Source organism: Cebidichthys violaceus, unplaced genomic scaffold, assembly GCF_023349555.1.
Source record: "Cebidichthys violaceus isolate CVI_PGR_0920_01 unplaced genomic scaffold, fCebVio1.0.p SCAF_9, whole genome shotgun sequence".
NCBI classification, from domain to species: domain Eukaryota; kingdom Metazoa; phylum Chordata; class Actinopteri; order Perciformes; family Stichaeidae; genus Cebidichthys; species Cebidichthys violaceus.
The window spans coordinates 4,072,696-4,098,769 of record NW_027176975.1 but is presented as its reverse complement, the minus strand read 5'-3'; the positions used below and the strand labels follow the sequence as shown (position 1 = coordinate 4,098,769).

Here is a 26,074-nt window from a genome sequence, read left to right as displayed (position 1 = left end):
GTCATATCAACCCAAAAAAAAAAAAAAAAAAAAAAAAAAAATGGCACACACTGGGACTACATTCCCCACGTTACAGATCGACGAGTGGAGGGTGGGCGCTGGACTCCTAATCCTGATACGTCAACATGCAGTGGATTTCAGAGAGGAGAAACCTGCCCCCTGCTCACAGACGTCACCACCACCGGAGAGCCCGGAGCAGACGAAGAGACCTCGGTTGACACACACACACACACACACAACACACAACACTCGCAGACACACGCAGTTCCAGATCATCAGACCATGCCATATTAACACACAGCACCAAAAAACACGGATACGCCGCCGCCGCCGCACTGCGAAGCGACGGGGCTCTGTTGCAGCTGCTCGGGAATGTCCACCGTGCAGACCTGAAGACAAGCATGAAGCGCAAGAGCGAGAGGAGGAGAGCCGAGTCGAGGAAAAAGCGCTGCGCAGCTCACAGCAGCTCAGAGGCGGAGCCAAACTCTAATATTTACACTGAGATAACAGGTAGGGGCTTCACGGGGTCTGCGGGATGAACCCTGCGAACTTTAAGCTCAGCTGGCAGGTTATGCGGGGACGCACGCAGCAGGCTGCGCATGCACGGCCTTGCGTTATAAATGACCAGGGTGTGTGAAAGAATTTTGGGTTTTTTTTCCCCTCAGCTTTTTGACCTAATATGGCGACACCCTATGTCCCTTTATGGAGAATGCAGGCGGGGTTGCCTCGTTTTGGCAGTATGTGCACAAAATACACAATCTCAGCGGTTCGGTCTTGTATTTTAGAGCAAGAAAATGACACCATAACTTCACTTTGTCTGCACCATTGTCTTTCATAGAGATGTGTATAGAGATGTAATGGTGCATTCATGCCTTAAATGTCATAGTCAGACCACTGTCAGCGTCGTCCAACGCAGATTTTAATATATTTTAATATATTTCATGGCGTTTTCCTGGTAGTTGAACATCCTTGCGCAGCTCAAATCTGAGAAAGGGCGGTTCTTGTGTAAATCTCTCATTTGATTGGCCGAGGGATCGCCCTAGCAACCGCTTGGGCAACGTTCCCGGGGCCTATCATGTGTCTCATGTGGAGAACTTTAAACTGGAACGGGCGCGGCGGAGCGCGACTGACGGGACGTTCGTCCAATCACGTGGCGTCCCAGATCAGCAGTAGCCAATAGCGTGCCGCGGAACACCGTAGGGGGAGGAGTCGGGCGGAGGTCATTTTTTAGCAGAGTGCGCACTTGCACAAAACTCTCCTTCCCTCTTCGCCTGGTAACTTTCTTGTCCCGGAGTTACATCAGGTGCAGAAACATTTGTCTTTTTACGCTATTTGTTTAAACTTATTGCCTTATAGTACTTTTTTTGAAATACGTCTTGCGCAATATCAGTGGAAGTTTTACTCAGTATGCGCAAGTGCCCGTGAAGAAAAACAACGTCGTACGTTTCTCTGCAAAACAGTCATGTTCAGAACCGCGAGCAAGATGACCGCGGACGATGTTTCGTCGAGATGTGTTGAGTTTATCAAGGGTAAGTAGTTGCAAGAACAGACGTTAGAGAAGTTAGCGTCAGTTGTAGACACAGAGGAGCTGGTTATTGGGCGATATTACGTGACGACAGAAGTTTGTATGCACGACAAAAGCAAGTTAACTGCCTCTTTATGTTGCCTCCCCGACCCCCCCCTCCCCCTCCTTCTTCCTCCAGATCAACTGTATTTCGCCATACTGAAGCAAAAGATCAAGAGCACGGCCGAGCGACACTGTTTCTGCATAGACGACGAGCTGGCGTACGAGAAGTGAGTTTTCCCGTCACGTCGCATCTCTTTTTCTTTTTTGAACAGGGTGCTTTGAGCTTCCCCTGACCTTTGACCTACAGCTCTGTGTGCAACGTTTAAATGGGCCGACAATGCCGAACTGTGAGGGTAGCTGTGACTGTAAAAGTGAATCATCACGCGCAGGTTTGTTTTTCCAGTATTGATAAACTATAAGATCGAAGTGTTTTTGTGCACTAATTTAGATAAAAAAGCAAATGGCACTTTTTTTTAATACTGTTATTGGGGGAAAAAATCCACAATAGCATCCAAAAGTAAAGGCAAATAAAAGCAACTTTTTCCTCCAGAAAATTGCTTTTGTTGATTTATGGTCAGGAGAGAACACTACTGACCCTTTTCGGTTTTGTGCCAGTGGTACAAAAAAAAGACATCTAGTCTTTGCATCTTTGCATTTTTTTAAAAAAAATGTTTGGTCCCGGTATGAATGACCCAGTCTAGCATCAAAAGCTTCCAAATATAGTCTTTACTCTGTCGTATTTTACCGTTTCAGCCCGAGGTAGCCGATTTCTATCTAGTGAAACTTCCCCAGAGACCGTAGCTGGCTGCATAAATAGCCACTCTGACACACTCTTCTTCTTCTTCTCCTCCCTATCTCTCTCTATTTCTCTCTCTCTCTCTCTCTCTCTCTCTCTCTCTCTCTCTCTCTCTCTCTCTCAGCTTCTATGCGGACTTCGGCCCCCTTAACCTGGCCATGTTTTATCGCTTCTGCTGCAAGCTGACAAAGAAGCTGAAGGTAAAGTAAACCGCTGCCCCTGATTGTCCTTTTACTGCAAGAGAGAATGGGAGTCAAAACCCAGGTCAATCAATATCTATTTATACCTGCAGCACTGTCCAATTGATTGCCCTAATGTCCCAAGTCAACTCGTGTCTTTTATATGAATAATAAAGTCAAATAAATACACACTGTTGCTCTGAATGTCTTTTTACAGTCCATCACGCTCTCGAGGAAGAAGATCATATTTTACACCTGTGGCGACCAGAAGAAACAAGCCAACGCCGCCTACCTGATCGGCTCGTACGCGGTAAGCGGCGCTCCGAACGCGCGTTATGTTCGGCGTGTAACGCGAGAGCCGCCTGCTGATTGTACACTTTGTATTTTAAAGGTAATGCATCTAAACATGATGCCAGAAGAGGCCCACGGTCTGCTGGTGTCGAGGAATTCAACATATATCCCATTCAGGTAACATTTCACCGTTATGAAGTATGTCGCGGTGAATAAAGGATCGCCGGTGCGCCGTGCTGATGAAGACGGTCGGTGTATTTTACGTTTCAGAGACGCTTCATTCGGAACCTGCATGTACAATCTGAACATCCTAGATTGCCTCCGTGGGGTTCACAAGGTACGTCCTTTTTTTTAGGATTTGTTTACTCCTCTTTCCTGCCGTGTCATGCCCCTGGCGAAATTAACTCCCTCTCCTCCGTCTGCCAGGCTCTGCAGTTCGGCTGGCTCGACTTCTCCAACTTTGACGTGGAAGAATATGAGCACTACGAGAGAGCAGAGAACGGAGACTTGAACTGGATCATTCCAGGAAAGTTCCTAGCGTTCAGTGGGCCTCATCCAAAGAGCAAAATAGAGAATGGTGAGTGGAGGTTCAGTCTTCAGATGTGGCGTTTTTAATAAACCTGTCTGATCTCGTTTTTTTTTAACGCCTTTTCGCCGGCCGCAGGGTACCCTTTGCACGCTCCCGAGGCCTACATCCCGTACTTCAGGAATCACAACATCACCACCGTCATCAGACTCAACAAGAAGATGTACGACGCCAGGCGGTTCACGGAATCCGGCTTTGAGCACCACGACCTGTTCTTCGTGGACGGGAGTACGCCGAACGACTCCATCGTCAGGAAGTTCCTCAACATCTGCGAGAACGCAGAAGGAGCCATCGCCGTCCACTGCAAAGGTCAGATCTCCAACCCACATTTCACGGCGGCGGTTGATCGAACTGTTCTGAGACGCTTCGAGTCCGATGCCTTCAAACTTGTTCTTTTTCTTCCAGCTGGTCTGGGGAGGACTGGCACTCTGATTGGCTGCTATATGATGAAACATTACTGCCTGAGCGCTGCAGAGGCCATCGCCTGGATACGGATCTGCAGACCCGGGTCCATCATTGGGCCTCAGCAGAACTTCGTTGAAGAGTAGGTGTTCACTGATTTTTAAAATCGTATGTTTGTCCTTTTAATATCAAATATCCGTGACTAATTAAGCAACAGCCCGAGTTTAAAGTTCAGAACATAACATCCGGTGGTATTAGTTATCAAGACTGGATTGACTGCTGGTAGCAGAAACAGGTCAATGCCACAACTGTTAATGCATTTCAGCTCAAATGTTGCTCGACTCTGATTGGTGCGAAACATTTTCCCAAGCGAGGCGACCGCGCCCTCTTCAAACCTGTGAGAACGTCCCGAGGGATCTCATTAACGATGGCGGCGGCGGTTTGGCAAGAAAAGTGTGTTTATTATCTTTGCCCTTATCGTTGACGTGTTTCTACACCAGCAAGCAGAACAGTCTGTGGGCGGAGGGAGACGTTTTCCGGGAGAAGATGCAAAACGAACGCGAGAACGGCAAGGTGGCCGTCACCAGGATCCTGTCCGGCGTGGACGACATCACCATCAACGGGAGCAACAAGAACCGGCCGTCCAACAAAGAAGAAACGGACCGGGTGAGGGTTTTTTTTGAGAAGGCGCTCCAAGCAGAAAAACACAAGGACACGGCGCTTTGTCTCTTCATAGCCGTCTCTTTTTGTTCTTCCAGTACAACGACGACGAGGAGAGAAACGGCCTCACGCAGGGGGATAAACTGCGAGCCCTGAAGAGCAAGAGGCAGGCCAGGTCGTCCTCGGGTTCACTATCGTAAGTAGCCGGGCTCATCGCGCCGACGCCACGTAGCGCTCGTCGGTCTCTTGGGTCACTATATACGGCGTTTCAAATCGCAAGTAGCTTATGATTTGAAACGGTAGGATTGCATAAAGACGAGGAAGTTGTGTTTGTTGTTTTCGTCTGATGAGCGTTCTCATTTCCTCAGCGTTTACTCAGGGCGGTCAGCTGTTCTTCTGGTTTCTGTCGGGGCTGCTCTCCCACCACGACGCTTTTTATTTACCTATACGTTAAGGAACAGTATCCCTGTAATATTTCAATAACTCTGTCTTTGTATCCCTCCTGGTTCTCTTTTAATAAATGTCATCAAGTGTGATATAACTCATCCCATTTTCATCTGAAGTCGAGGAAGTCGTGGAGCGATTGTTAAAGTTGTTTGGAGGACTGGATTGGAGTTTTCTGATATGCAATCTTCCAGCATTTTATTTTAAAAAAAATTTTGTTGAGGTCTGGATTTAGAAAGGCACAAAAGATGTGGAAGTTAAATATGTAATCTACGAGATTGGGAGTCTGTAAACTTTCTTTGATCATAATCTTAAAAAAAAAATCAAATCTCAGGGTTGAAGGGAAAATAAATATGAAGGCCCAAATCGACGTGGAGCTTGTTGCTATTTCATCACGTCCAAATGTCTGCGAGGCAAATTCTGATTTGCATTTTTTTTTTAAGCTTATTTAAAAATCACTGGTATAAGACAGGCAAATTTAAAGCTTCATACTGAAGCTCCGTACGGATCTGATCGCTGCTGCGCAGATAAATAATGAATAAGTGGCGCATTAGAAAGAGAGACAAGCGTGGAATTAAACGTGAAACTCAAACTTGGTGTCGGCTACCTGAACAGGAAGAACCCTGATAGTTCATTATTTTTTTTCGCTCCACATCGTTCGTGCCGGCGTAAATCGAGCCGTGGAAGGTTGCCTGTCGGCGCGGCTGAGGGCGGCAGAATGTACCCATGTGGCTCTGGCTTTTGTTGTCCCGTGTCAGGCAGGTGGTAGTGTTCTGCAGCAGCCTCATGGGCACCGTGTGGCCGATGTGTTGCCTGCCGTTCAAAAGATAACAGAGAGAGAGAGGGAGAGAGAGAGAGACAGAGAAGGGGGGGAGAGGAAAATCAGAGAGAGAGGATGTGAGGTTTTGTATGACAGAGGTAAGTGCACATCACTTCCTTTTTTTTTTCTTTTAACTGACAACCTCTTCCTGTAGAAATGGTTGCTGTGCCAGTGAATGGTATGGCTGACGTTATTTTCTGTGTTTTCTGTCTTTTTCGTTGGATGACTATATGGTTTGAAGCACTTAGTGGATGCGTTGCATTTGCGTCCTCGTCCTCTCGTGGGACGAGCCGAGCTGACCCGCTTTTGATATCGAGGCTTCAGATGTCCTCCGAGTTACAGTGAAGCTGCTGCACTTTGTTAACAGCGACGCCGATTTATTCAACTAATCACGGTTTCACGTCAGATCTGGATTAGTTGAATGAAATGGGGTTTTTTGTTTTTTTTATTTTAGTGCTCGGCTTGCACTGCTGCCATGGCACGCTCCGGCGTTAGTAAGGGAAACCCGGTCCTCGTTCTGATCCGCACGAGTTACTTCCTCAGCGTTTTGGTAAAATTGCTAACTCTCCTGCTCTACCAGTAGGTGTTTTTGGGGGGAAATTACCAGGAGTACTACGGCGTTAGAATGATCTCCGCTTGAGGTGTTTTAAGGAGTCTAATTAGCGGCTTTATACGTCATTCTAATACAGAAGATTCAGCTTCAGTGGAGGTAGTGGGATGGAAAACGGGAGTTTTACCCGAGTTGAGGCAGGAGGGAGATTTGATTTCTTGTGTCTTAGCAGGGCTTCTAATTTCCAGCTGAAGTTCACCGTCTGTCTGTTTCTATTACGTAACGCTGACGTTGCACGTTGAACTCGGGAGACGATTAGAACGACGATCTTCTGAAAGTGTTCTCTGCCGTTTTTTTTTTTTGTTTTTTTTCTCAAAGCATGGCAACAGGCATGAAGCCCTTTTGGACATGCACGCATGGACATGCCTCTGTGTTCGATCTGTGTTTGTGTCTAACATGTGATTTAATGTTGGGCCGGGTTCATTGTCAATTGCCTGTTGTTGTTTTTGTTTTTCCATTGCTGTTGTGACTGGATCAGTGAGCTCTGTGTGCTCCTTCTTATGAAGGACGAATACACATTTAGATTTTAAAATTTCAGAGAAGTCTCCTAGGAACAATGTAATGTTATCTTCTGTTAGCATTAACTGTAATACACCCCGCTGCCCTACCTGCTATATATTCGTCCTAACTTTTAAACGACTAAATTACCATCATGTTAACGTTTTTTTGTTTTGTTTTGTTTTGTTTAAAAGCTAAATATCACTCGTGTATTATTAGCTTTTCTTTCCTCTCCTAATATCGAGATCTACTTCAAAAGTTCTGAGCGCTAACGCCTGAAGAACAGAGACTGACGCCAGGCTCTATGAGACGCGTTTCATCTGATCCAGTCCCAGTGGAAAAGCAGAACATCAGAGGCTCTTGTGTCCTGCCCGGACGTCTCTTGTCTCTCCTTCCTTTTTTTTTTATTCCCCACCTTTTCTTTTTTTTCTTTTTTTTTTTTATTCCCGTTTGCTCTTGTTGTTGGATTTGTCCTCCTTTCAGATGGCTGGTAGCCATGCTGCTCTCCTCCCTGTGTAGCCTTGCCCTGTGGTGGATTGTGTATGGCTTCCCTTCTTCCATCCTGCATTTCTGTATAGACGGGTTAGGATTTCAATGAGCTCTGCCGCCCGTCAGCCCCCCCAAAAACCTGTCCTGCCCCCCCGTTTCTGGAGCTCTAACTGAGAATGCTGTAAGTGAGCCCCCAGTCTCTCTTTTTTTCTATTTTTAAAAATTCCCAACCCCAATAAGAAATCTGTTTAAAATCATCCTGTCATTCTTTCTGCAAGTACAGTAAACGTAAAGCTGATCAGCAGAGCCAGTTTTTACAAATCTAAAACATCAGAGGCTCCTGTCTTGTCTTTGTCACCATCTTCTGTACACAATGATTTATTTATTTTATTTTGTGCTACTGTTTCCATCATCCTGTCATTTTTAAACATCCTGCTTTGCTGGTTATTGTGTCGACTGGACTGTTAATTAAAAGACATTGAAGCCTTCTTGTTGAACGATCGCTTAGTGAAAAGGAAAATCAAGTTCCTCTTAAGTTGTTTAGTGCCCCCCCTGGCTTCTTCTGGTACTACTCTGCTTTACTAATCCTACCTGGCTGTTGAAGCTGCAGGAATGATCTAACACTATTAAGATGAACAAAAACAGTCTTGTACCCCTCTGCCTCCCGCTGTTACACCTTCTTGTTCTCTGAGGTCTCAATAGAGCAACTTTTTACTCTCGTGTAACTTCTTTCTTTTCCGCAGACAAGAAGAGAATAAGATTCACACCAGGTCGTCATCACAGTCCCTCAGGTAAGGTTTGACACACACACACACACACACACACACACACACACACACACACACACACACACACACACACACACACACACACACACACACACACGGAAGGCATAACTGCGCTCTGACTGATTCGTGTCATTCTGTCTCCTCTGCAGCAGGGTCATATTGCAGGCCAGCGTCAACCCCTTGTCTCTGTCCGACCAATCAGACAGCAGGAAGAGGACCAGAACCTCGCTGCCGGCCAACGGAGTAGAAGGAAGGTCAGTGGCTATACGCGACGCCCAGTACAGCGTTAAAGATAAATTAATGTTTTCAGGAAATGAATAAATCCTGTTTTTTGATGTGAACTTGACACGCAGTTGAAAAAGCAGCCAAGAGGCTATAGCCACTCGTGGAGTGAATTAACGGCTTCCCTTCTCTCTGCCAGCTCCCTGTGCCACACCAGACTGGTCAGGTCTCTAGGCAACTTGCACGTAGTGGCTGGCGACAGGGACCCAATGTGTTGGGAGCCGTGCGGCGGCCGTAGAGACGCAGCTGGCGCCGCCACCGCCAACACGGCCACTCTCATCAACTTAAACATGGCACAGGTCCACCTGCAGGCAAGCTCCCTCAAAAAAAAAAAAAAAAACTGCGAGCCACAAACAGTCGTTTTTTCCTACGAAAGTCATGTGATCTAGGCTGTCCAAACCGGGGGAAGTCGTGTTCACTTTGGTTTCCCGCCAGTTTGGACAGACGCTCGGATCATGTTGTTTGTTGTGAACTCAGCGGCTCCACACTCTTCCCTCTTCCTCCTCTCAATGCTCCTCATCACTCAGTGTTCTTAGGCTGGGACGCATCAACGATTCAATGTTTTAAACATGAGGGGTTTTTTTGGACTGTCGTTTAGTGGAAGTTCTATTCTTGCCATGGCTACATAATAAAAAAAATAAAATAATAATTACCATGATGGTGCAACCCAGCCACAGTTCTTCTCTCCTCAGCTGTTGTACTAACATTATATATTATATATATATATCCTGACATTGTGCAGGACTGTTTAGTCAATCTGACCCTGCTTAAGTACTGCTCTCAGGTTTCCACATTAATCCCCACCTGCCTCGGCGTCCCTGATGCTTCTTTCCTCTCGTGTTCTCTAAGAACAGGTTTTCTCACTACGACTGGCTATAGCTTCTCTGGGCTCTGCTGCTCACTGCGTTTCCTGTCTGTGTAGATCACGTCTGCAGCCTTCACTGGGTTCTAATCCGTCACGTTTCTCTTTTCCCTCCTTTTTTCTTTTTCTTACACGCAACAGACGCACCGTCTCCAGAGGACGTAAAGCTCGCAGCTCTTTGCAATCAAATCGATTTTCTAGGCTATGGTATCTATCTCCTCTCCCATTCGTTACATTTACTCTATTTTAAAATGTCTGGACTCGTGAGCAGAAACATGGAATGAAATAATGGAGAGATTTAACTTTCTTTCTTTCTTTTTTTTTCCTTCATAGTCACTCCATACCCAAAGCTAGAGCTCCTCTACTTCGGTGAGTCAACGGATCTGGAAATCCCGAGGAACTTTAACATGGAACCCAACTTCTATATAACCGTACTACTCTTTCACTTTTAAGTTTGAAACAAACTTTAACCAACTTAACGCATAAATCATTTATAGATTTTGATTACAAGTTTGTTTTACCCTGTAAGGCACTTTTTTGGTTTTTATACTTTTTAAACGAAGCATCATGAAACATCGCATTTTAATCGTTGCCTGGTTGTTCCTACTTATTGAAGCATGCAGTAGCAAACATGTGAATCCAACATATCTTCCAAAATGAGCACTGTGCTGCAGATATTCTGCTTCATAAAAAAATGAAAGCCACATTCAGTTAGAACTGAATGCTTTTGGCCAGGAGGTGAGCATAAGAACACGGCCCTCCATGGATGTAGTGAAAACAAAGCATCACAGAATACAGAACTGTGCTCATGTTGCTTTCTCATCATCTGGCATGCCATCACTTGTGAAGCTCTTCAGCTACTGTATTCCGAGACTGTAAATATGTCAACATTTGATATACTCAGTTTGTATTTTTTTAATATTTTGTACTATGTTTGAATCATGCTATGAAATACGTCGATGGTCCTAATGGGGCTTTGTCCAACTCCTGTTCATAACCCACTGAACACATCTGCTTCAAGCACATAGAATCTGACTTTTTAAATCGTGTACTCCCAAGTATTTCTCTGGCTGTTGGTCCTTGTACCATGCAATAAATGCATTCAAATTTCAAGTTCACTTTTTTTTTTTTTACTGAGCATGTTGAAGAAGTTCTTTAAACTATTTGTTTTCATTCCAAGTCACAGAAACTCTGTTTTGCCCACAGGTCCATATATACCCAGATTCTGTTCAAATAGTGCCACAATTAAAAAGCTCAACGATAAACATGCAAAAGCATTTATTCTCCAGGAGTGAAACGCTTAACAGTGTCTTGTGCAACAGAACAGAACAAGTACAATAAAACCCAAAGAACAGCAGAAACATCAAGTGCAACCTATTTTCCCCACAGGAGGTAAACGACAAGTGAGTTCAGTTATCTTCCTGCTGATAGTGCTGGGAAGTCTTCTGGGTCGTCCGGGTTTGGAGCCAGATCCTCCTCCTGCTGGGAGAACACACTTTAGAAACATTATACAAAAAAAAAAAATCAATCTGCTTCTAATATTCTGCTTGATTTTCTTATCTAAAAAGGTTTTGAGTGTTCCAAACAAATGCAATCCCTTCAGTAAATAAGACGACGCTGAAATACAGACGTCAAAGTGATCATCCATCTATAATAACTGGTATGGTGGAGTTACTAACACCCCCACTGACTAATTCAGTGGGTCTGAATGGTCAGTTATAATAATACATTAATCTAGAACGTACCCGCTCCAGTATGGGTCTGGCTCTCTCTGGGCGATTAGTCGGGCCGCCTCTTGCTCCCCGTCCCCCGCGACCGGGACGTCCAAGGCTGCCGAAGTTGATGTCCAGAAGGGAGGTGATGTCGTTCACAGACCGGCGGAGGAAGTTACCTTCGTCCTCCACTTCTTCCACGGTCTCCTTCACATTCTGAAGATTGGAGGTAGATACTAAAATATAGTCCCAGTTCACACTGCATGCGACGGCCGCCTCGTGTGTTGTGTCTCCACACACACACACTGCAGCAGCAATTCTTTCAAAGTCTGCCTTTCATAATGGCCAGAATGTTTCATTGTATTTCATTATGTCTTAAACGGCTCCACAAATGAAGAGATTGTCCACAGAAAGAGCCTTGAGAGCTTTTTTAGTTAAATGAATATTAATTATGCCTGTGACATGTTCTACAGATACAAATAATGGAACTGTAGTAATGTTGCTGGTGTGATGTCAACATACTGTCAAAAGACAATTTCCCCAGGACTTAGAGTACAGTGGGTGGACCTCAGACCCTCAAGGGAAGCGCTTCTCAAACACTGGACACAGCGCCATCTAGTGGGAGGAGGAGGTACTGACTTAAGAGTTATTTGTATATCTAAACAAGAATTTACATTAACAAAAAAAGAATGCATTCTTTGACTATCACCATGCCATGATGATTTGATGACACGGCAAAAAAAAAAAAACTAAAACACGCACAGGATCCATGTTTAAAGACGTCGCCACAGACTGAGGACAGTCAGCCCACCAGTTGAGAAGTGTGAACACAAGACATACAAACCATGTGGCTGCTCTAACCTGGGCAACGAAATAAAAAGCAAGAGTTTCCGCGACGCACACACGCAGGCAGTGTGTCCCGTGTGTAACACGCACAGCAAAACACAACAGCATCTAATAAAAGGTGTGGTCGACCTGAAACGTCATCAGTATGGTCTTTAGATCAAATCACAGTAGAGAAAACCTCAGAACCTCCATCCTTTGCCTGGTTTACACTGATGGTCTGTATGTTACTTTACGATACTGATCCAGTATTCTACCAGTAGGCTCTGAACAGATGCAATGAAGTGCTTCACAGCCTCACCTCCGTGTGCTTTGACTGGTGGATGACCTTGGCTTTGGAGGGAATCTTGTTCTCAGATTTGCGGATGTTAAACTCGGCCTTGGGACGACTCGTTTCCTGCAGGGCCTTCCACTCGTCCAGGGTCATCTCCATGGCAACCTGGACCAGCACTTCCCCGTCCTCTTCTTCCATTGCTCTATCAAAATTGGGGATAGACCACGACTGTCAGTCCACTTTATTTTCACATTTCAAAATTTTAATCTAGTGTGCCAAATTGAATAAAGGGGGGCTGCCCTAACGGTCACTGTTGACTGATTAAACTGCAACTGAACCAGGTGATGTGGTGATGACTGTTGTCATTTTACAGAAAGATGCTAAAGTATGCTTCCCTCACCGATTCTGATTCTCTTCCTCCGCCCGTGTTTGGGGCTTCTCAGATTTGACGGGAGCAGCGGAGATCACCTCCATCGACTCACTTCTAAAAGGACAAAAAAACCACATCTGTACTGAAAAGGACTGAACGTTGTTATTCTACATGCGGGTGATGAAACTGTACTTACCTCGAATGATCTTCAACACTGCCCCAGTTCCAGGGTCCTCGGCCTCCCCTCTTCTCCTCAGGAGAGACACCTCTGCAGTGCATTATGAGAGAAGAACCATTACGAGAGAAATAAAGACTTTTTCAAACGGACTGCCAAGTGAACAAAAAGGCTTACGTTCCGTTTTGTCGATCATATCCTCTCTTGCCCCTCAGGTCAAAGTTGTCAGAGTTCCTCAAGTATCCTCCTCCTCTTGCTCCTCTGTTCCCTCCTCTGTCCCCCCCCCTGCCCCTGAGGTCGGAGTCGGCATTATAGGAAGGCCTAGCGACCAATCAAAATAAAACTCACTTTATTCCTCCTACAGCTTCTACTTTTCAAAGTATCGTTCTAGACCGTCACTGGTTTTTTCCCTCTCATTTTGAAAAAATGAATACAAAAATAAAAACGGTGCATTTTATTACTCATGAATGAAGAATGCGTCACTTCCTCTTCCAAAAGTTGCAGCCTTGTTTTAAATAATTACTTGGTTTGGGGAAATGCGTATTCAAATTGTGTCCGTAACTGTGGTTGATGGGAGTAAAAGATAACGTTTCACAGGGGACATAATATGGATACATTTGTATCAGTGCAGAGAAACCAATATAGAGAGTTGAGTTGTAGCCTCAGCTGGTATGAGAACACATACTTGGAGATGGAAGACTCCTGTGGATACTCCTCTTTGTTGGCCCGACGCTCCCCAAAAGCAGCTCTCTTTATGCCCCTATGAGCCTCCTCTCTAACATCTCCCCTCTCAGCCACTGGTCCAGCCTGCTGCTGCTGCTGCTGCTGCTTACGGACTAAGGAAACAAAGTGAAGTAGTGAGATATCCAGTTGTGTGGTCTCACTGCATTTCTTTGTTTGCAAATTATATGAAAATATGAAATAATCAAATCAAAGAAAAGCATCAGTTCCCTTGTTTGAACCAATAACCTATAAATCCCCCCAAATTATATTCATAATAGAATTTAAATCGTCCAGGTAACATTTAGTTGTTATCCCTGATTATAAAAACATTTCCCATTCCCAACTTATTTGATAGGGATGGATACAAATACACACAGATAAACTGAAAACAGATTCACAATGCAAGTAACCTTCATCCAACACAAAGGAAAGAATGTAAACATCAAACCAATGACGCAAAAAAAAAAAAAAAAGGGGAATAACTGGACTTCACCCAACCTTTTTATTGACTCATTAGATGGCTGGTTCTCATGTCAGGAATAAAATAATGCAGTTAAATGCATATTTGAATGAGCTATAAAATTAGGATAAAGTAATTTACCGTGACAGCATGTACAAGTGTTCAGCAGATTAGCGGACTTTCCTGAACTATACAATCCAGAAACGCTCGTTCGGATGTTGCGTGTTAGCGACAATGTAGCCGAGCGGTTAGCTGACCTGGAGCCGGCTCTTGAACTTCCGACGCAAAGGGAACGCGTCTGTCCTTCTGAGATTCCTTGTGTCCTGCTTTGTTCTGCTTGCCTTCTTGCTTCTTTTTCTTCTTCTCCTTCTTCTCCTGTTCCACTTTGCTGATCAAGTCGAAAGGGTCGGCCTCGTCGTCCAGGAGATCCCCGTACCTGTTCGCCACAGCGCACCCGTAAGCCTCCGGGAGCATGTTAGCCTGTGTTTGATGAGGAGAGAAAAAAGGGGCACAGTTCAAAAACACCTCCTTCAAAAAGCATATCTCACAAATAGCAGTTACTAAAACAATCAAAGACAAGACTCAGGAAACGACCGTTTTAGTGGCCAGCTCCACCAGGACAGAGCTGCGGATGGTTGCCTTTTCTGCCTCGGTGAGCATCCAAACAAATAGCCACCGCAGTTTCTCGGCGCTTTTAAATGTTTACACATGTGGAGACACGCGACACCACGCCCACGTGCTCATCAATTGGCTATTCACTAATCAATATGCATCGCATTTACATGGCTCAAATAGTCTTCGAACAATGGCGAATTAGTCTCCGTTTAATTCATCAACGATAAATAAAGATAACTTTTGATTGATGAAGGTAAACACCTTGAAGTTATAGCTCATCTAACGTTAGCTACATTAATAACACTAAGCCAATTTAAAGCTTCTGAAGATCTCGTTGCTTAACGTTTATCTAAATAATAAATAAATACTATGGTAATACTGACCCCGACACGCGACAAATATGACGCGTATGTTTCAGCGGAGGTAGACGGTGAGGTTAGCTAGCTCTGAATATTTAAATAAACTGTTCGTTAGTTTGACAATTAAAACCTTAATCTACTAGCTAACCCTATCTAGCGTTAGCTAGTATTTTACTATGACAAAGAAGTTGATAACTAACTAATTAACCAAAACTTTGTTTGAGCTCATAGCTAATGATAGCTTAAGCTAAATTGATATACGTTCACGCTAGGTAGCTTAGCTAGCGTTAGTCGTTCTGTGCGCTAGCTACTTTTGTTACTATGCTAACTAGGCTGATTGACGAAGCTAACGCTAGCTTAACGTTAGCCATCCTCGGTATCTAGCGTTAGCATTAGCTCCGTTTTGTAGAACTTGGCTATCTCAAAGATAAACATGTCGTTATCGGTCTTCCGATAAATTCATTCTCATAGCTTATTTTGCCGACTGCATCAATTCACTGAGATATTAATTAACATTTCCCGAGTTAGTCTTTCCCCTGACCTGCATTTTTACGGTACCTGTCGGTGGCAGCAGCTGTTCCGTCTGGAGTAGCTCGCGGTGGTAGAGTGGTAGCTGATACCTTGAAGCTAAACCTGACCACACTTCAGGTGAACCAGGTGTATTCGCTCAGGTCAAACTACGTTTTATTTTCCATCAAATGCAACCGAATAAAAACGAACTATTTACTCTTATTTATTTATTTTCAGTATGACATTACATTACTAAACTTTCCACACAAAATAACCACCATTGTAAAGTGGGTCTGATTTCATTTACGTAGTGATTAGATTGAGTATTGAACTCAGCTGTGTTTGGTACTTTTCCATGTCAGGGCACGTTCAGAAGGAAGTTCCATTAAAGTCCAGTACAGTAAAGTACAGCTTGCACTAAACTGTGTAGATCTGTGCAAATTCCAAAACGATTCATGAACTCTAAAGTACTGTTCTTTGCTCAGGCATGCAGGACCTAATTCCCCTTCACGTATCATTAGATAGATGACTATTCAACCGCTATTTATAAAATAAGCCTATGAATGTATGCATACTCAAACCTCAAACAGGAGAAGCTCAGTAACTGTCTTTAACAGGATGAGTCATATTTGACATAATGAAACTTAGCCTCTAGTGGTCACCGGGGACAACTACAGTCTCAACCATAGTCTCAATGTACAAGGGGGTTGGCCTCCTCCATTCAAATTCATAATATAAAACTACAAAGAGTGTAGAGTATGGGCTCCAAGAGCTGAGGCCTTATAGGCAGTTTTAATTACACTTGTTAGGTTGAATAGAATCTAAGAAGTGCTTGTGTTTTAAAAGGTGCAATGACGAGCCACCTGCTCCAAAGAAATAGGGGGCAGCATTTCACCCCTACTACAAAGAGCATACAAAATCAAAATGTACAGAAATCAGTTAATAAAAAGACAAACAACTTCTAACAGCAGGTCAAAAGGGATGCCAAATCCAATCAAATTGCTGGAACTGTGTGAGACAGTCAAAATAACACAGAGATGCAAACAGGCTGACAGCAATGGGACAGGCACATGAAGCCAAACAAGAAAGGCTTCTTTTGCAGCTCATAGCACACTATGACTTTATTGTATGGGCCTGTTTTCTGACTCGTTACCTCGACATTAAAATGAAACTTGAATGTAATACCTCCAACAATGCCAGTCAACCAAAAAGTGAATCATTTTTTTTGCATCATTAATTCATGTCCTGAATTTACCTCTGATATAAGCACATTTTGTGGGCAGATAGACTTGTGAAAAACAGTTCAATACATCATGGAAGAGAGAGAAAAGTTAGGGTTAAATTAAAATGTTCCACTAAAATTAAAACACTAACACATTTTCAAACTGTTGGTTTCTATTTCTCTTCCTCGCACACAGTACACCCTTTGTTCAAGTATGTCCGCCCTAAAATTATTACGTAACTTTGGCGCCTCTGGGCCACCGTTTGCTTTCCCTTTAAATTGACCACAAAAAAAAAAACCCGTAATAACATAAACAGACTCATCAGCGCGGGAAAGAGCCATCTGCTCCTTTGCGAGGTAAAATTAACCGCCCTTCACTCTGATTGGCTCCGGCGCGGCCGACCGGGCGCTCTGCTCGTCTCCATTGGCCAATCTTGATGTCAGCGTGCGAGGGCGCGCGTCAAGTGTTTGAACCTCATTGGATAAAAACGTCTCGACCAATCATCGCACTTACACTGCTCTCTGTTCTGCCTATTGGCCCCGCGAGCCTGCGCGGTGGATCCGTGTGGCTGCTGCCATTGGTGACTTCTGACACGTGGGCTCGGATCCCTGCCACCGATTGGTCATTCCACTGCTCAGGCGCGATTTTGCAACGCGGGACAACGCTCCTGTGGGCGCACACAGGTCAGTTCAGACGACCCGCCGCGACAAGAAGGGGACTTACCATCATCTTCATATCAAACGGTGTCTCTCGTGGATACTTTGTAGTGAACAACGATCCGAGCCTTTTCGGAAATGAAGGACGTATTCACTCCAGACTGAAAAAGGATATCTATTTATGACTTTTACTCATTCATTTTTCTTCTTCTTCAATAATCTCTTAGATTGAATACTTTTTCAGCTTTTGCTTGCTTTTGCTGGAGTTTTGACATCCGTACGATGGCCGAAAACAAGCACCCGCACGTTGTTTTCTGCAACGACTCTCCCAAAAGAGTGTTGGTGTCCGTTATTAAGACCACGCCGATCAAACCGAGGAAAGCGGAGACCCTGACGCCGACGAGTCCCGGTTTCAGCGACTTCATGGTCTACCCGTGGAAGTGGGGGGAGAACGCCCACAATGTGACTCTGAGCCCGGGCTCACTGAGCGGGGCTTCGTCACCGACCGGGACCCAGACGGCCAGGGAAGCGGACACGGACCCTTCATCTGACCAGAACAGGGTATGTTCAGACTGTAACGGTAACGTTACCGAGTAGACAGATGATGGGACACAGAAGTAGTAGTTTGAGGTTGTTAACGACACCGCAACTGTAAGTTACAGGCCTAACAAACATGACTACTTATAATAACAGCAAGAAAAGAGCGCGTGCAGAGTGGTATTGACATCTTTAACTAACACAAACTATTCCAAACGGAGTCGTTATAGAAGATTTATACAGTCCAGATGTAAATAACTGTTCAAATCTACTAAAACGGGGACGTTATACTGCCGGGGTGGTGAGTCATTTAAAAAAAAATCGCCCGCGCAATAGGGTGTGACACGGTGGATTTTAAACCCCAGTTACTTCCTGGTTCTGGAGCAGCTGCTCATACATGACGTCTAGTCGCGCGCCAAAAGTGCAACCGGATGTGAATGAATTATAATGGACAAAACGTGCGTCCTGCTACAGTGTGACACGTGATCGCGGCTAAGGAAATTATGAATGATGACACGATGTGTTGCACTGTATGAAATACAAAACGCAGGTTAAACTAATGTGTAACGTTACTGAATATTTATTTTAGTATATCAAATACAGATGTACATGTGTAGTAAGTGTTATGACCATGATGTTCCAGATTAAAGTACGCTCTTGAGTAAATCATAGGAGCATGAAAATATGTGCATCCTCAATATGCTCAGCGTCTGCTCACGGCTGCTGTTCTAAAGGACCGTGTGAATGTTATTCTCTCCGTCAGGATGGCATCCGCAGAGGGCGTCCACGGGCCGACACCGTCCGGGAGCTCATAAACGAGGGGGAGACTTCGTCCAGCCGCATTCGCTGCAACATCTGCAACCGGGTGTTTCCCAGAGAGAAGTCGCTTCAGGCTCACAAGAGGACACACACAGGTGAGAGGCGGACAGGACGAAGGGGTTTTTTACCTTGACAATGCAATTGACTAGAGGCACTGTGTAGTGATGAACTTTAAAACTATGATGATACTGAACAATATCCCCCCCCAGGAGAGAGGCCCTACCTGTGCGACTACCCGAATTGTGGGAAGGCGTTTGTCCAGAGTGGTCAGCTGAAGACGCACCAGCGGCTGCACACTGGCGAAAAACCCTTCGTCTGCTCGGAGAAAGGTAATTGAGCCGAACTTAATGCTGTTATACTAAACGGCCGGGTCGACCTTTCGTGACCTTTCGCTTTTAGATAACTTTCAGGTGCTTTCCAGCGGCTCAGTCAGTGTGACCGACTGGAGCGTTTTAACTGGCCGAGATTAATTTGAAGTGTTTGGAAAAGTACCCGACAAACTGTAAAACAAGCTGAACATCACTGCCGGGATTTTTTATTATTATTTTGGTTATTAATAATATAACATAACAGCTGTATCTTGGCTGTTGTAAAATCACAGAATAACACGGCCTCGCTGCATGTATTCATACCTGCTTCTCTCTCTCTCTCTCAGGATGTGGCAATCGGTTCACCCACGCCAACCGCCACTGTCCCAAGCATCCGTTCTCCCGTCTGAAGAGAGAGGAGCCGAAGGAGGGCCAGGGGAAGGCTCAGTCTGTGGATAACAAGGCCGTGGCAGAGTGGCTGGCAAAGTAAGCGAACGCACAGGACCGGTGACCCGAGCGGAGACGATCCGCTCTGTGAAGCAGGAATAGTAGAAGTCGTAATGTGCATTCAATGCTCACGCGCTCTTCTCGGGTCCTCGCAGGTACTGGCAAACCCGTGAGCAGCGTGCCCCCGCGCCCACCAAGGGGAAGCCGCAGGGCAAGGCGCGAGCCGAGGACCAGGAGCAGCAGGATCCCATGGAGTTCCTCCAGTCCGACGAGGAGAACTCCGCCGTCGCCGCCGCCGACGACGACAACGAGGAGAAGGCCGAGGAAGAGAAGGGCGGCCAGCAGGGAGGAGCCGCGAAGCGCCGCCTCCAGGAGCAACGGGAGCGTCTCCACGGTGCTCTGGCACTCATTGAGCTGGCAAACAACCTGTCTCCCTGAACACCCAGCCCCCCCACCCCCACCCCTATTCCTCGCCCCTCATATCTCCACCCCCGACCTCGCCTTCCTGCAGTATGTGCTGTAGCTAGAAAGTGTTCATCAACGCAGATCTATGACTAGTTTTAGTTTATTCCATCAAGTTGTGAAATCAGACTTTTGAGAGCGAATTGGCCTGAGATCAGTGTTGTGCACAACCTCATCAACCCCCCCCCCCCAGCACCAGGAAGGCACAAGCTAAAGCACCTTATTCAGCTTCCATTTTATCCCTCTTTTAGGCTGCTATAATTGTAGATTTGACTATATGAAGAATGTCTATTTTTCTCCTGTCTTCTAAAGGCACAAGAAAGAGTACCATTTATGTTTTAATCTGTTGTTTGCACTTTGATGGGTAACGAGTTGTGTGTTTTTTTTTTTGTTGAGTGTATTGAGAGCGTAACGGAGCGCAAGTGACTGATGTATATATGGATTAAGCTCGGACGGAGAGAACGATACAGGGTGTGGTCAAACATAGGAAATGTTAAATTGCATTCCAATTGTCAAGATGGCCTCTCATCACGCCCCCCACCCCCAGGTTTCATCTCCAAGCGTTGTAAAGCACAATTTCACTGCCGCGGTGGTGGCGGCGGTGGACGAAATGGACAGATAGTTTAAGGCCTCAACCTGTGTGAGACGAGCTGACATGGACGTGTGTTTTTTTTTTACGTGCGAATGAGAAGTGATCATTGCAAGCCTAATCCAGAGCTCTCTCGTCTGGAAGCTTTTTCAAAAACTCTTCACAGCTCCACCGCTTTATCGTGACATCAAATAATTTACCAGAGGCGCACAGGGAAAGGGAAAGTTCACCTCCAGCCAACGGTACTACCTTACAGGTTTAGTTTAAGTGATCGACAATATTAAAAAGGTCCAGGGTCCCTTTTTAAAAAAAAAAAAAAAGACATATTTCCATTTTAACAGCCGTTTTTTTTTCCCACACAGATACAAGAATCATGGGTTAAAAAAAACACGCCGACTTTTAAGTTGTTTTCCAACCAGACGGGAGATTTTTTTTGATTTTTTTTTACGATGGATGTCGTTCACCTTTTATATTAAAAGGTGTGAGACCAGTTACGATACGGACACAGAGCGTCACAGAGTGTGATGCGTCTCATTTTTTTAAAAAAAAGCTTAAATTATGATATTTATTTCACCGTATTGTTTTCTTTTCTTCCTGGCTCACATTTTGTTGCTCCTGGAATCTTTTGACATGTGAAGGGGAATATTTTCTGGCATCAGCAGGGGAAATTTTTTTTCAAAGTTTTAAATCCATTGAGAGTATATCACATAAACTTAGACCCGTTTATGGTTTATTTCTAGCACTTACATCCCTTAAGTCTTGGATTAAGCTTGCAATGCACTGAAGATTAGATTTGTTGTACGTGTCCCAAGGAAATGGAACAGGTTTTTTTTGTAGTGCTGAGTGATTTTCTTTACATTTTAAAAAAAATAATTTTAAAGCAACACTACATCCATCAACACTGTATGAAGCCTCTCACAATTGCCCCGTCGCTCTAGCTGTGACAGTGGATTTACAAATGACCCGTGTGGAGTTAAGGTGGAACTGGAAGGCCAGAGAAATGTTGATAATCAAAAACGCCAAATGATTTTATTTTTTACCCAAGTATAGTATATTTTGAAGCATTTCTAACCCGTAGTCTATTTTTGTGGTTTGAGAAGATTATGGCATTTAATATATATACACATTATGTTTGTTAGAATATCGAGTGTGCACGATTTACGGGAGAGCTTCGAAGTTGAATTTTAGTTTTCAGTTTTCCCCTCCGCTAACAACCCCCCCCAACAGTTTTCATGTGTAGAGTGACCCTGCTTGCTTGGTAGACATTTAATTACACATTTTTAAAATAAGATTTCTCTGACAGGCTGTCCACACTGTTCTATAATTGTTGGTTTTCAATAAACATTCACTGAACCTGACCCAGAAATTCAACGTCTTTGTCAATTTATTCAGTCTTGATTTACAAGTGAAATGAAAGCGGTACCTTACAAAAAGAAAAATCAATCAGTTCATTGACGGGGTCGTCCCGATCAGAGGATCGGCGGTTCAATCCCCGGCTCTGCAAGTCCGTGTCGATGTGTCCTTGAGCAAGACACTTAACCCCAATATGCTCCCGTTAAGGTTCTGAACGTTAGACGGTCCTGATGGGCAGGAGGCCCCTTGCATGGTAGCCCTGCCGTCAGTGTATGAACGGGGGGGGGGGTGACATGTAGTGTTAAAGCGCTTTGAGTGGTGATGACTATAAAAGTGCTATACAAGTACAGTCCATTTACCGTAAAAATTAAAAGAGTAAAAACAAGAATTATGCTCCAATATGGAGCAGAACGATGCCACCTAGTGGTAAGTGCTGAAAGGTCGTCTTCATTTAGTTTGCACTGAGCTTCCCTGCGGAGTCTTCTGCGATGGGGATCTTCAGCTCTTGAGCTCCTTTTGCGTTACTCCCAGGTGATTTGTGGTTAAAGGTGAAATACGAGTACATTAGTCCACCTGACATGCTGCAACGCAAACGGTGACAGAAATGAATCGCGAGGCCCTGGAAAACCATAAACTTCACTATAGTTCACAGATTGGAATATGGAATTCAAATTTCACAATGCTGCTCTTAAAAGACTGGAAAATCAAATCAAATTCATCCTCCGGTCACATCAAACTCTTGTGACAATTTTCAGTCGTAGCCGAGTACAGTTTGTTACGACATTTAACAAAACATGTCGTAAAAAACATAACAGAATAAAAAAAAATATAACTGGAATGGAAAATATAAACTCTTACCAAATGCTGAGGCGCCCACAAAGATGCCGATATAAGCTACTGCCACGTTCTTCAAAAGGATTATGCAGGTTAGTGATGATCTTGTTAGCAGAGAAAACACACAAATTACCTCCAACAAGGAGGTCGTCTTAGGTTTCATTCGTTTACTATGTGCAGTGTGACGTAAAATCCAGATCCATGGTTACAACATTAAGCATTGTCTAGTAATTAGTAGAGGAATGAATTTGGAGGGTTTGGCAATCTTGGCTGAGATATGCAGCGCCTCTGCTTTCCAGTCTCTAAATAGCATCGGCGTGTTCTTACCTTTATTGCCCCGACTACCGTTGTAGTAAGTGCTGAGTTATAATAGCTGCACAGGACTATGGAATACATCAGCACGAATCTGAAAAACAACACAAAGCTGGATCTTATAAAACTGGATCGGGGGCGAGGCTCTAATAAGAGCTATGGAATTTTTTTTTGTTGCCACAAAGTTGCGACAGTAGCTGACATACCCCATAAAGCATGACATGAGGAAACAAAAAATAAAAGTCACTTCAACCCAGTCCTCAAATGTGACTGCCTGTGAATCAAAAACACAAAAACTTGGTGTCAGGCAGGAAAAAGCAGAAAACCGTTTTTTGGACACAAACACCCAGAAATAACCCGCTGGACCACGGTAGCCGTCTGTACCTTGTCTAAATCTCCAGTGACAGCGCTCACCAAGAGAGTGGGGATGACGGTGATTAGTGCATTGTAAAATAAGACACCGTACTTCCCGAGGCCCTGAACAAAAAAAAGAAAAAAAAAGAAAAAGAGGAACATGTTACGACATTTGCATGTGACACAAACGGCAAAACCTAAAGACAGGTACTTTTACTGCATGTCGAATCTTCACATATGAATCATTATTTTACTTCTATGAGCCGAACAAGCCGACGGCTGTCAGCATCAACAAAAAGGTTTGTGTGTTTATGATGTGATCCTGTGTGTTCAAAATCCTGTTTACTTAAAGGGTGGATGACCAAACCAAAACCATGGACGACGGTGTCCACACCTTACGATGCCGGAGTTACAAGTCAGGAACATTAATACGCGGTCCACACCCATTGTTTGCCAGAAAAAAATAATTAAAACTGGAAAAAAAACAAGTTTAACTTCCTTTCTTCTTTGGGAAAACAACAATGCTGCAACACGATCTTCTACATCCTTACACTTTATCGCAATTCAATACCAGATAAATCAGTGAGCCGCACCCACACAGACTGTGGTGAAACTGCAAGTGAAATGCGGTCCAGATAGTGTCTTTGCACGGACCGGATGAATGTTACCTCAGCGTCAAGTTTCTTCTTGGTGTACACGCCGCCAGCAGCAGTGAAGGCATCATTGAGCAGGATGAAAGAGTAAGCCCCCACATCGAAGGCCAGGTCTGAACTAGAGGAGAGGAAGGGGGGGGGGGGGGGACAGCGACGGTGTTTCAGTTCCTACGTCATACGTGAACACTTCCAGGACAATTCATTTACCTTGACAGAGTAAATCCATACCTTGCAGCAACCATGGCACCGAGGACTATGGCCGCAACACTGTACACGAGGCGTTTTGGGTATGTTTTTCTGGAAAAGAAAAGGGAAACATTCAGATCAAAACTCCCAAAGCTCCCACCTTGTTTAGTTACAGACCTGTAAGACTTGCCTCTGTGTCACGGTTCTGATGAGGTCATTTATTTATTTAATATATAAATCAAGAGATATGCCTCACCTTAGTATATATACTTCCAAGACCATCGTCATCAATATGGTGAATTTCCGTAATACTGTAAACATGGGTAAACTGTAAAAAATAAAACAATTTTTTTTTAGGAAAACCACATGAACGAGCAGAAACAGCCTCAAGGACTAAACCTGCTTTATGAGACAACAACCAAACGGGACCGACCTGAGCTTTTTGGTGCTGGCCAGTCCCGTTATGTGGTTCCCAACATAGAGCAGAGGAAGGGGGAAAATCTGGCAAGGAAACACAAGGGGAGCAATATTTTAGAAACTAAAATGCAAGTAAACAAAGATGAATATATATATATATTTTTTTCTTATAAAAAATAAGAAATGCTTACTTTTAAGGGAATACTTCTGTCAAAATCTTGAAACTGGACTGTTTTGCACATTTTGGCAGCATAAAGGACAACAAGAGTGGCGATCATCTGAAAGCACCAAAGTGACTGTGAAACGTGTGTGTGTGTGTGTGTGTGTGTGTGTGTGTGTGTGTGTGTGTGTGTGTGTGCGTGTGTGTGTGTGTGTGTGTGTGTGTGTGTGCGTGTGTGTGTGTGTGCGTGAAACATCCACACCTGGACAACTTACCTGTCCAATTCCCAAACACATGTAGGAGGGAAACCTGCAAAAACCAAACACACACATACCGTTGAAGACATTGTGTTATATTGCTTCCTTGGTGTGTGTGTGTATGAGGGCGTTCACTTTGCAAATACTGTGCTTAGGAACACTTGTGAGGTACTCAACTTAAAATACTCCCATTGACTCTTTACTCCACAACATTTATCTGAAGCCTTCGTTTGCTAGCTACTTTGCATAATCATATATTTTAAAATGCAGATTAAGATCAAACTTTTTCACAAGCTCAGCTCGTGGATAAAGTATTTAAAAGTAGATCAATTAGCTCCACCTTTAACATTAAAGTGACGTACGCATTAGCCTAATGCATGATTATAACCCAGTAATAACAGTATTCTACACTATGAGCGAGCCAACATTTACTTTAGAGTTAGCAAAATCATTTCAATGCACGACTTTTACTTTAATACCCCCCCCCCCCCCCCCCGTGCTAATGCTACTCCTGATAACGCAGCGGACGGACGGTGCACGTCTTCCACCTCTGATAACGGACTTTGATGAGAGCGCGACAGAGGCGTCGCGTAACGTTACCTGAAGCTCGTCAGCACCGTTTTGTTCACCATCGTGATGACAAACGAACTGCCGGCGTAAAACACGGCGGAGTAAAACCGGAGCAGTCCGGAGTGCTCAACGGGCTCTGGGCAGGCGTTGGAAGACATCGTCGGATATTATGAAGACACCTGTATGGAGTTGTAGAGACGTGTTGATAACGGGCGAAGCGGGGAGGGGGGGAGGAGTCGGCTACTTCCTGGTTTTGGTGGGAGGTTCTACCGAAAAGAAAAAAAGAGAAGAAGAAGAAAAAAATAAAAAGACATGGCGGATGTCAATCTCGACGCTCACTAGTGTCCATTTACAAACTGTATTTAAATACGTTATCAGACACACTGCTAGCTTGTCCGGTGTCTAGCCGACAATTACAAGCATTTGTTCAGTTTTGGTTTATTTTGAAACAAAGGCCCCACCAGTATTCTGCAGGGCAGTAGGCATGACTTGTCTTTAATTAAGTGTATACTTATATATATGTATACACTTTAATTAAGTGTATACAGTTGTTGCTGTTACCGCTGATATTTATTTTTCCAGGTGTTCTGTTCCTTGAGTGAAAGCATAGCCTGTAAAAGAA

The 26,074-nt window shown here is 44.3% G+C and overlaps 4 protein-coding genes across 12 annotated transcripts; 2 read left to right on the top strand and 2 right to left on the bottom strand.

Annotated features, from left to right (window-relative positions):
• The first annotated feature begins 51 nt into the window (after window positions 1–51).
• cdc14b (cell division cycle 14B) lies at window positions 52–10,387 on the top strand. 6 transcript variants are annotated; one of them, XM_068703137.1, is made up of 17 exons: window positions 52–510; window positions 1,461–1,529; window positions 1,704–1,794; window positions 2,488–2,563; window positions 2,760–2,852; window positions 2,934–3,010; window positions 3,104–3,170; window positions 3,260–3,410; window positions 3,498–3,728; window positions 3,825–3,963; window positions 4,322–4,487; window positions 4,580–4,677; window positions 8,086–8,133; window positions 8,280–8,384; window positions 8,552–8,723; window positions 9,416–9,481; window positions 9,608–10,387. In XM_068703137.1, exons 1-16 carry the CDS (start codon window positions 402–404, stop codon window positions 9,437–9,439), a joined length of 1,716 nt encoding a protein of 571 aa, XP_068559238.1. In that variant the 5' UTR covers window positions 52–401; the 3' UTR covers window positions 9,440–9,481; window positions 9,608–10,387. The 6 variants fall into 6 exon arrangements, 5 of the variants coding, with proteins under 5 accessions (XP_068559238.1, XP_068559234.1, XP_068559237.1 ...); XM_068703133.1 differs by lacking the exon at window positions 1,461–1,529 and having other exon boundaries at window positions 54–510; XM_068703135.1 differs by lacking the exon at window positions 52–510 and having other exon boundaries at window positions 1,232–1,529.
• A 148-nt stretch (window positions 10,388–10,535) lies between these two features.
• zgc:103482 (intracellular hyaluronan-binding protein 4) lies at window positions 10,536–15,461 on the bottom strand. Of its 4 annotated transcripts, none has more exons than XM_068703141.1 (9): window positions 15,364–15,461; window positions 14,089–14,311; window positions 13,334–13,484; window positions 12,826–12,969; window positions 12,670–12,741; window positions 12,504–12,587; window positions 12,131–12,305; window positions 11,020–11,202; window positions 10,536–10,756 (listed from the first exon to the last, which is right to left on the bottom strand). In XM_068703141.1, exons 2-9 carry the CDS (start codon window positions 14,303–14,305, stop codon window positions 10,688–10,690), a joined length of 1,095 nt encoding a protein of 364 aa, XP_068559242.1. In that variant the 5' UTR covers window positions 14,306–14,311; window positions 15,364–15,461; the 3' UTR covers window positions 10,536–10,687. The 4 variants fall into 4 exon arrangements, with proteins under 4 accessions (XP_068559242.1, XP_068559241.1, XP_068559239.1 ...); XM_068703140.1 differs by having other exon boundaries at window positions 15,347–15,441; XM_068703138.1 differs by lacking the exon at window positions 15,364–15,461 and adding an exon at window positions 14,426–14,500.
• Window positions 15,462–17,247: 1,786 nt separating this feature from the next.
• On the top strand, window positions 17,248–21,722 carry znf367 (zinc finger protein 367). Its single transcript, XM_068703797.1, has 5 exons — window positions 17,248–17,755; window positions 18,495–18,645; window positions 18,760–18,879; window positions 19,206–19,344; window positions 19,461–21,722. Exons 1-5 carry the CDS (start codon window positions 17,477–17,479, stop codon window positions 19,741–19,743), a joined length of 972 nt encoding a protein of 323 aa, XP_068559898.1. The 5' UTR covers window positions 17,248–17,476; the 3' UTR covers window positions 19,744–21,722.
• Window positions 21,330–25,721, bottom strand: slc35d2 (solute carrier family 35 member D2). Its single transcript, XM_068703560.1, has 12 exons — window positions 25,483–25,721; window positions 24,901–24,934; window positions 24,657–24,743; window positions 24,482–24,549; window positions 24,305–24,376; window positions 24,091–24,159; window positions 23,878–23,980; window positions 23,240–23,332; window positions 23,062–23,129; window positions 22,871–22,949; window positions 22,568–22,616; window positions 21,330–21,340 (listed from the first exon to the last, which is right to left on the bottom strand). The coding sequence occupies exons 1-12, from the start codon at window positions 25,608–25,610 to the stop codon at window positions 21,330–21,332; spliced, it is 861 nt and encodes a 286-aa protein (XP_068559661.1). The 5' UTR covers window positions 25,611–25,721.
• Between the last annotated feature and the right edge of the window lie 353 nt (window positions 25,722–26,074).